The following is a 10,443-nucleotide window of genomic DNA, read 5'->3' as shown; positions in this document are numbered from 1 at the left end:
AGACCACATTTAATGTAACGTAAATGTGTTTAAGAAGCCACAATATTGCACTTTATTTAGGGGTACAGATCAATGCACTCATCCTGCACTTGATGTTGCAAAAATCTTAAAAAAGAAAAAGGTGGGGCCAACGTCACGAGTCCTGATTCCGAAGTTGGAGAGGAGGAAAGGGGGAAGGGGCCGCGGCGGAGGGGTACAAAGAGGACGTCCAACCCCCCCCCGACCCCCCCCCCCACTGCATTGGGATTAATGTAAAAACCCACTGCACACTGCAGCTGCTCCTGAGAATGAACCGCTTACAATATCCCAGTGTAAATCTTTACACAGTCTGGCGTCCTCACCAGGTCTGACGAGGAGCCGGTTCCCACATATTACTCACCAGCCAAAAAAACTGGACTAGTTTTCTCAGCGGAGGTGTAGTTTAGCGTTCGGGGATTATTGTAAAAGGGCTACTGAATGGGAGCAGTCGCTGGAACCGTGCGATATTAACGCAAGCCGCTACCTCCTCCACATCGCGATTTACTTTTGGGGACGGACAGGAAGCACAGCAAAGACCACATCCAGTCCTCCGAGGGTCCCCCTTCCCCTTTCCTTCCTTACGGGATCTTTAGACAGAGAAAGCTTCCAGAATGGCTCAGATACTACCGATACGATTTCAGGAACATCTGCAGGTGAGGAGACACACACACACCCCGGCGTTAACCACCGATTATCTCTTTCGCGCAGCTTCTGCGTCCTTTATAGGTCCACAAACACACACGCGCACACAACACCACATGTCGCATTTAAAAGGAATCTGAAACAGGGCTTCAGGGTGGTGCTCAATATAGCCACAGGCCTAGTTTTCTCCTGCCTGGCAGATGATGACTTGTAAAAATTGAAGAGTCGGGTCGTACACAGCTCTAATGCGGACCTTGTGCACACGCCGCAGTTCCTTGCAGTGGGGGAAACGGCCGTGGACCCGGATTGTCATCTGGAGGCTTCGGTCCGCGGCGGCGTTGTCCCTGCGCTGCAGACGAGTCGGGTCGGACTCAGCTGTGCAGCAAAACACCGACCGAATCCCGGCTGACACTTGCGGAGCTGCTTTTGTGGCTCCATGTTGCTGTCATGATCCGCAGGGGACACACTGGAACTTGTGGGCCCCCTCGTAACGACGCCGTTTCACGCGAAACCCTATGAAGATCTATGAATGAAGTCCCCGGTTGGTATCTCGGGGTCTAAAAGCAAGCGTACCCCCCATTGCGGTACATGGCAAACGTCCACATCAACATACTAAAACAGCGCCCATCAGCCATCGGTTGCAAAGCTCCACTGGCGATATTATATAAGGGAAACGGACCACAGTGCGGTGTGATTGTGGGTGCTGAATAAAGACAACAGCCAGCCTGTAATTTATTTTTTAGTGGCATTCCGGTATTGGCCTTCATTGCTGTGAATTGTTACCCATAGACTTTGTTTGGTGGGCCTCATCGTTTCCCCGTAGCAGCCCATGAGAAACTTTGTGACGCGTTTGCAGCCCCCCCCCCTCCCCTGCAGCCTGTTGTTATGGTAACACCAGGCAGTGAAATGGCCTTTCACTAGGAAGAGTGGTGAGCCCCTACCCCCTCTTTTGCTCCCTTGGCCAGTAGTCCCACCTCTTCAGCCAAAGATCCTTTATACATCAAACTGTGCCAGCCAAGAGAGCCTGCAGCCCTGTCAGGCCCATCTCTTCACTGACAGGACCGGACGACGCTAGGCTGCCCCTGATGCACGGTAGTGTGGTACCGCACAACGGACTGTCAGAGCAAAAGGCTTTGAACTGCAGATACATGTTAATGAAACATTTGCCTTTGCTGATTTGCACCCGCACCATGAAATCACGGCTCTGCCTCGGCCATAGTATATCCCCCCGTGAATCTAGGTGGCTCCAGCAGAGTGAAAAATGCTAGGAATTTGCAAACCCAGAACTTTGGGCCTCAAGTTGTTTAGCCTTTTCCTTGGCTGAGTATTTACAGCTAGCTCTCTTTTCATGCTGTCTGGCCCAGGGCTCAGGACCATCAGCTGGAACCAGTAACATGGACTCGGGCCGGAGCATGAGTAAAGCTGTGCTAATGGTCCCACTGCAGCTAAGTTTGGTAAACAAACCCTTTGTCTGAGATCTGGAGCAAACCGGCTACAGTGTTTGTGCCAAAAGCCTAGATTATTTTACCTAAAACCAAATCATGGCTCCGCTGCAGTGTTAAATGTGAACATGAAGGATGAAATGTGGCTCTCCAGACTATTGTTCTAGTTGTGGGAAAGCCAGCACTAGTCATTTTCTCACACATATATTCACATTGAATCATAGCCTGCCTACCTTATTCTATCATTAAAATAAAGCCAAGTGTTAAATTACCCTCAAACGTTATTCTTTTTCTCCGCTCACTTGTCTGATGTACCATCCCAGGTCTATAGGCTGTGGGTGAGGATCTAAAAGTGTGCAGTTAATTTAACTCAGTGGATATTTTCTCTATTTCTTAATTCAGTATGAAGGCTGCATCAGTGTGGTCACTAAACTGGAAAGTACCTTTCGCTGTGTTGGTGGTATGATGTTCGGAGGCCAAGTCCAATCCTATTTGTATAGCCCTAAATCAAAATTCGGTCCCAGAGGGCCCTACAATCACATTACATTCTCCCATCAAATAAAAATAGAATTGTGTGCCAATGTACGACACCCCCCAATCCCTAGACCCTCGGTTCAGATGACGAAAAACTCCACAGCAAAAACAAAAAACTTAGTAGGACCACAAAAAAAAAGAGAGAGAGAGAAACGGGAGAAACCTCAGAAGGAGAACCAGAGGATGGATCCCTCCTCCAGGATGGATAGACATGCAGTAGGTGCCTAGTGGATGGAGCAACAGATTTACAACCACAACTCAGTGAGGCGCCTAATGAATATTTAAATTATAGCGAAACAATGTAGCTAAGGATCGATCATGATCAGCTGACTTATGAAACCCAACGTCCTGCATGAATTATTTGGTGTTTAGGTGGCCTTGCTTTTTGCCTGTCTGTATAATGGCCTGACTTGTCCTATGGACTCCTGTCCTGCCAGGCTAGGTTAAAACAGTCCCGCTACCTCCGTTGCTGTTTTATTATATGCTGCTGAGGGGTGTGCTGCCTCTGTGTTAATAAAATGATGCCGTGGAGTCTTAACGGATGATGAGGTGGACAGGCCTGTTGGAGCCCAGAAAATTACATCAGGACGGGAAACAGGAAGGGGAAGTGATTTCTTCATCTGCAGTCCATCAGAACGCATCTGCGACAATGACGGGTGTGTGTGTGTGTGTGTGTCAGCAATTGCATCGACACTCGCTTGTCAGTCTGCAACACGTCACAGGGAGGAGACAACTTCTGTGTTTCAAATTATCATTACAGATTCTGTGCTCGTAATAAGCGATCCAATCTCGCTGTGTCGTCTCTCCGATATAAGAAAGGTTGTTTAGTCCCCCCCAGTCAGAATGTGTAAAGCACAAACACTACCGGCTCTGTTTGCAGCCTTCCTATGTTCTAATTGTGTTTGTGTAACCCACATAACTCCTCAGGGACACAAAACCCCTTCGGCTGGAGAAAAAAAAAAAGAGGTGAAAGAGCCTAAGCAATGGAGCCACCCAATCCATGAATTACTACTTTGTTTAACCGTTAATGTTTTGGACAACTATTCTAAATCATATAGAGCCAGTCCACACGACACCGTCGGCATCTTTACTGGCCAGGAAGGTGGTGGAGCCATGGTGGAGGTTTGACCATTGGTGATGTGGCATCTACTGGTAAATGTTAGGTCACACCAAGTCAACCGTACCTGCTTATTGGCAACAAAAACGGACTTTTCTCTTAAAACTTGGTGTTACCTGCCGTGTTTTTCTCCTCCACATTTGGCTGCCGTGGTGAAAGCATCAAAGCTGATGTTGCTGCATCATCCCTTTCTCTGCCCGGGGAGTTCCTACATAGTCACCATTTAAAATGAGCAGCTACAAAAGTGGTCATTATATAGATGTTGGAGCTTTAGCTATTGCCCTAAATATACCAGCAATGACAATAGAAAGTGTCAAAAACCTTTTTATTTTCTTTTTTTTTTTGTCTGTAAATCTTCAATATTGTAGCTTTAAAAATAATTTGCATTTTTTTTCTTTCTTTTTAATGTGCTTTTCCCCACACTGACCCAGAGCTGGTGCAGACAGACCGTTGGGGTAAGACCAGGCTGACTGCCCCAAAAACCTAATTTAAAATCAATCAGACGGGACAAAAACCAGGAGGTTGTAGGGAATGGGAACAGACCATTTCCTCTTCACACTTGTCGGATAGGTCTCTAACAACCGTTTGGAAAAATGGACCAAAACGACAACACAGACACTGTTTTATATGCTAATTGGAAGGGTGGGGGGGGGTAGCTGCCGGTGATGTGATTGATTTGAATTGTGATTCACATCCATTATTGCACGATGACCCAAGCAACTAAAATAAAACAATTCCCAGGAAAGAAGAAATCCAGGTTGATACAAAACACAAGACTGTTCACAGTGCCGGGCGATATGGAAAATAGTATTATCATGATAATCATAGGAAATTTGACTTGATTAGATAGATAGATAGATATCATGATATCTTCTTACGTATGCAAGCAGGGATCACATTCATCATACTGAGCTCCTTGGTAATGTAAAGTATAATATCAAACCAAAGCAAGTTTCAAAAGATACTCCCCTAAATATTTCAAACTTCATTTTGTGAGAAATGTTAGGTAATAGATTCTCATTATTATTAATATAGACAACAAAATTTTGTGGTAATATGGCATATCAGAATTTGACCCTGGTACAATATCACAGGACAAACAATATTGGGTTATTCTGCAGCCCTACCATTACATATAGTGTAGTTTTTTTTGGCATTGCTACATTGTTGTATAGCCCCGCATTTGGGTGTGGGTAAATTGGCCTAATGCATGAAAAACAAATTTTTCGTTTCAGCGTGTCTAACAACTAGCCTGGAAGTTGTATCGTCAGATGAAACCATATTACAGTTATCTCACTTGCAGATAGGCGACGACGATGGGTTACTGCACAGAGAAGTTTTCTGGCCTGCAGACTGTATTTGTCCATGCACGTTGAGGTGTATTACAGGAGGTGGGTTGTAGGTTTCTGGAGATGTTGGGTTGCGGTTGCAGTGAGATTTGTTCTGGAATGTTCCATTAAGAAGGAGGTGTCGGTGGGGCAGTTATCTTCCGGTGAGTCAGCCACTCCACCCAAGTCGGCAGATCACTTGGGGCATGCGTTACTGGAAGTGCGCTGAACAGCCATGGGTTTTCCTTGGCTCCCCCTTTTCCTTTGTCATGCCAGGTGCATTAGCCAGCCACACTGTCTTTTCCGCTCTCTGTTCTCCTGATATCCGCTCATGTTCATTTCTTCCCCCTCTCTTATCTTTATTGTGGTTTTCCTCCCTTCTCTTCCCAGACATAATTCTGGCAGTCTCTTAGAGATGCAGTGTATGGCTCTGAATCCTCGTGTCACGTCCTCTCTCTGCCCCTTCCTCGCCTGGCTCACATATCCATCCCCTCACCAACACTTTGCACAGGCTGACTGTGTCTATATGAACAAGTAAAAACTCTGACTCCCCCCTCTTCCCAGTGAATATGGGTGAAATGCCTGGGCATGGCTGTGATTCATTACGAACGATCTCTCCTCTCACCAGACCAAAGCTTCTCTATGTGACTGTAACCCTGCCGGCCACCCTGACCGGGCCGTTTTGTCTTTCCTGTTGTGCCGCTGACATGATTTAAAGGGCTCAGCGGTGGGAGTGGGCTCCCCCGGACTGCGGGCCAGTGTGCAGATAGTGCCGTCCTTGTGATTTGGTGTGTAAGGATTCCTTTCCCCTTGCCTCAGACTGCATAATAGAGTCTGCTATTCTCAGCCGGCCGCCAGAATGAGACTGCATGTTTTGATCTGCCCCCTCAGTTAGCTATCAGGCAGATGATGCACTCTGCACTTTTCCCTCTTTTAGTGCTCTTTAACCAAGATGGAGTTTTTGCATTTGGCGTTGGTTCAACTAAGATACGTGGCGGTATAAGGACGTCTCCTCATTAGGGAAAGTCAACGTGTTCAATAATGAAGTGGATTCGCTGACGGTGCTCTCTCTACCAGGGATTCAGATTATAATTCATTCTTGGATTTGGGCAGATCCCTGCGTGGGGGAATCTCTACAGCGCTGCCAAAAACCTTTTTACGCCAGATTGTCTAACGCTAACAAAACTTTTTCTCACAGTTGGCTGTTTATATAGTTGATGAAATAGGATGTCAAACTACTGTTTAGGCCTAAGTAATCACAGTTCTCTGCTGAAATAAAGTAATACTGTAAACCGACAAGCCCAGTGGTTATTGCATTGTTTGGAGAACTGCTTTTTGCCCTTAGACATAGATCTTGAGATGTTTTAGTAGACACAAGAGGTTATCACCCGCTATAATATGGGGTGTTAAATAAAGCTGTTAATATGCTGCTGTCTGCTGAGTGCCCACGCTTGTTCCTTGGCTCTGTATACCAAGAAACCCTGTCTGGAAAACAACCTTTAAAAAAAGAAATTTGTTGGGAAATTTGGAGCAGAACTGCTGCTGTTAAAATAGCAACACCATTTTGGTCGGCTACCTGCTGTTTCCCCCTTTAAGGTGAATGTCAGCAGTACTGATATTTACTTTTCCATTACACTTGTAGTTTATTTTATGTGATTTAGTTCCTATTCCTTAAAGGTCTCAAAGCCGACCATCATGTATAATTCACTTCAAACTGATTTTTTTCCCCTTTTAACTGAAAATGTGCGACGTTACGACGACGTTAAACTGCAACCATCGGGTCATCGGCGACTAAACCGGCACCCCCCACTTTCAACCCTTGGGTTGTTGTGAGGAGGGTGTGTGGACACCCAGCAGGATTAAAAACAAAACCTGTCAAAGGGTGGATGAGTTCCTCTGTGAACTAACGGCCATCCATACCTGGAGAGGAGATAGGGACCACCAGGTACTCCCCCTACTGAAACACAATGATGACTCAACTTGTTGAGGCATCAGCTGTGCTCCTATGACCTCCATAGTTTACGGAACATGATGATGATGATGATGATGAAAATGTAGATGGCTATAAGCGTACTATAGTGCCACTGTCCTTTGTGATAAATTTGATTTGTGTGTGGGTGGAACATAATTTTTCTAACAATGCAAGTGTTTTATTATTCCAGATCTCAGATTGACCTGCCTTGTGATTATCATTATTAATTTTCCTTTTTTTTGGGGTTGTCTATAGTTGCAGAACCTGGGGGTGAACCCTGCCAACATTGGTTTCAGTTACTTGACCATGGAGTCGGACAAGTTCATCTGCATTAGGGAGAAGGTGGGCGAGCAGAACCAGGTGGTCATCGTGGACATGTCTGACCCCACGAACCCCATCAGAAGACCGATCTCTGCCGACAGCGCCATCATGAACCCTGCCAGCAAGGTTATCGCCCTCAAAGGTAGACTTTGACCTTTAACTTAACCTCACAGTCAAGGGGGCTGCGCCCTCTGGCCATCAGACATACTGTATCGTTTGTGAGCGAAGCATCCAACCGGTGTGATTTCTGGTTTTACAGCAGGATGTGGAAGTGCCATCTTTTGTTTAACTTCCCACAAACTGGCTTAATAGACTTCAGGGTGGCACAGGTTTCACTCATCTATCCTTGTTTATTCCTCTTGTTTTACGAGCTTTGGCCATCTAGTGTATGTGCGGTGTAGTTATGGTCATGATAAATGTTCTCTTTTCTCCATGCTATAAATATGTAGAGAGTACTCTGTTTCCTGACTGTACTAAATTGGTCACGTAAATCGATTTTCTGCCTCTGAATCGAGCCCTTAGAGCACAAACGCAAGCGCTGATCGGGATGATTTAGCCATAATGCCTCTCTTTTTCCTCCCTCTTTCTCCCCCTCCCTCTCTGCCTGTCATTTAATGATGCTCCCCCGTTGTCCCCCCCCCCCCCCCCCCCGGATTTCTAAATTCCCTGACTGACACTATGCTTTTTCCTCCCTTGCTTTCTGTCCTTTCTCAGACGGTGAGTTTCTGTCTGTCCGTCTGCCCATTTGGCACTCTGTTGTGATGATACAGTAGCCATGTCTCTCTCATAAAAGCTACCATCATAACACTCGAGGATTGGGAGCTATTCTGATTAGCAGCCAAGCAAAAGACAGTTTAACCTTTTTGTCAGAATTGGTTAAAAAAAAGCTCTTCGCTACAGGAGACGCTCCCATTTCAGTTGTGTCAGTGTCACACTCCCACTCCACCCCAACCTAACCTGCTGGCACGTACACTTTTATGAGAATTATACATGTGTTAGCATGACTTGTTGTATGCTGGTAGAGTTTATGTGTGATATGCATCATGGGATATCACACATTTAAAAGGGCTGGGGCACCGTGTGTGTCTGCATTTGCACGCCTGTGTAAGTGCGTGCAAGACTGCTGTATATCCATGTCTAGGTCTCTCCTTGCAGTGTGTAAGGCAGCGTTTCCCAACCCAGTCCTCAAGGAACCCCTATCCTGCAGATTTTCATTGTAGCCCTGCTTGTACTTACTCAACCAGTCATCTCACAGCACTTAATTACGCTGATTGATGAATAACTACAAACAGGTACCTATTCAGGGTTGCAAAGAAAATCTGCAGGATAGGGGTTCCTTGAGGACTGGGTTGGGAAACGCTGGTGTAAGGTATGCTACATACACATGCATCATTATACCTGTTCGTGTGTTGTTAACATGGCTCTACTGTGCAACTAATTCATGAAATCATGTGGGAGCCCGAACACCGCTTCACTGGTTTTAGTTTGTTCCTTATGTTAACCTAGCTTCATTATTGGAGCAAATTTAGGATACACAGAAATAACCTACCCGCCGTAAATTCTCCACTCGTACTCAGTCGTGTAAGATAAGTGTCAGGTTCAGCGGTTTATTGAGGCGAACTGGTCTTTCTAGCCTTCTTGAAAACACCGGCCTTTCTTCGCCCATCTAAGTTGGACCCAGGAATGGGCAGGGAAAGTAAAGGTGCAATCCTTTATTCAGATGGAAGCAAAAGGGTAGGCCCAATACCAAGATGTAAAACACATGATTGGAACCTGCTACCGCTCCCAAATTGACAGATCTCAAGGACTATCGCTAAATTACAACTACATCCAGGTTTTCCATGTTTTCCAACACTGTAAAAGGTTTGTGTATATATATATATATCAGTAATGTTCTAAATATTGGAGTAAAATGGCCCAAATTTTCAATCGCAACTAGTTGAGAAAGACACAAAACGCTTATTTTTGAATCTATAACCCAAACTTTTCAATTATGTATATGGTAAAAAAAAAAACCACAGATTGGCCCTTTTAATATGTAAAGATGGATGCTCTCTATCAAAGAAGGTCTCTCTCGCTGCCTTTCACCACTCTGGGCTCTGGTTCCATGGTTTATTGAGAAGGGCTGTTACCCATATGTCCTCTCTAGCTTGGTGTGCTTCGGCTTTGAAATTCAAGATGCTTCTGAACTGTTACTAGTTCTCTTGTTCATACCTTTGTGCTCCTGTGCTTTTTTTTTTTAACTTCCTTCTCTTCAGCTGCGAAGACCCTGCAGATCTTCAACATTGAGATGAAGAGCAAGATGAAAGCTCACACCATGACAGAGGAGGTCATGTTCTGGAAGTGGATATCGGTTAACACGGTTGCTTTGGTGACCGATACGGCAGTCTACCACTGGAGCATGGAGGGGGACTCCCAGCCTGCCAAAGTATTCGATCGGCATGCTAGTCTGGCGGGTTGTCAGATCATTAACTACAGAACTGATGAACAACAGAAGTGGCTACTGCTGATAGGGATCTCGGCACAGGTATGAAAACACACATGCCCACCCGTGGCAAAAACACATGAGAGCGTGCATGCTTGTCAAGTCTCACTTTCTACAGTGGATGTGAATGTGACTTAAACATCTCTTTAAAGAATCAGGAGGTGTTATTAACTCGCTCCATCCCTTAACGCCACCTTGCTGGTGGTCTTTTACTCCGTGTACACCCTCATTCCCCTTCATATCTTGTCTGTTTCTCATGTCTCTCTGCTGCAGCAAAATCGTGTGGTTGGTGCGATGCAGCTGTATTCGGTAGACAGGAAGGTGTCCCAGCCCATTGAGGGCCATGCTGCAGCCTTCGGGGAGTTTAAGGTGGAGGGCAATGCCAAGCCCTCCACGCTCTTCTGCTTTGCTGTGCGTTCTCAGGCTGGAGGCAAGGTGAGTGGCTCCGCATGTTGTGAATGATTGTTTCTAGAAACCCAGAAGCTAACCCGTCGCATAGTTTTTTTTTTTTTAAGGGACGGATGAAAAGTAGTGAGTGGAGAGGAGACATTAGTTGAGAATTTGATACCGGGGTGGGAAATCGG

General features: G+C 45.7%; 1 protein-coding gene across 3 annotated transcripts in view; it reads left to right on the top strand.

The window, feature by feature from the left end:
• Positions 1-501: 501 nt before the first annotated feature.
• The window catches only part of cltcl1 (clathrin, heavy chain-like 1), a 34,569-nt gene continuing 24,627 nt past the window's right edge, over positions 502-10,443 (top strand). For all 3 annotated transcript variants that reach the window (XM_056275565.1, XM_056275555.1, XM_056275547.1), the window contains exons 1-4: positions 502-671; positions 7,309-7,516; positions 9,633-9,901; positions 10,133-10,294. In XM_056275565.1, coding sequence (XP_056131540.1) covers positions 630-671; positions 7,309-7,516; positions 9,633-9,901; positions 10,133-10,294 — 681 coding nt within the window. In that variant the 5' untranslated portion in view covers positions 502-629. The remainder of the gene's footprint in view (positions 672-7,308; positions 7,517-9,632; positions 9,902-10,132; positions 10,295-10,443) is intronic.

This window comes from Lampris incognitus, chromosome 1, assembly GCF_029633865.1.
Source record: "Lampris incognitus isolate fLamInc1 chromosome 1, fLamInc1.hap2, whole genome shotgun sequence".
In the NCBI taxonomy this organism is placed as follows: Eukaryota; Metazoa; Chordata; class Actinopteri; order Lampriformes; family Lampridae; genus Lampris; species Lampris incognitus.
This window is presented reverse-complemented; position numbering and strand designations above follow the sequence as displayed.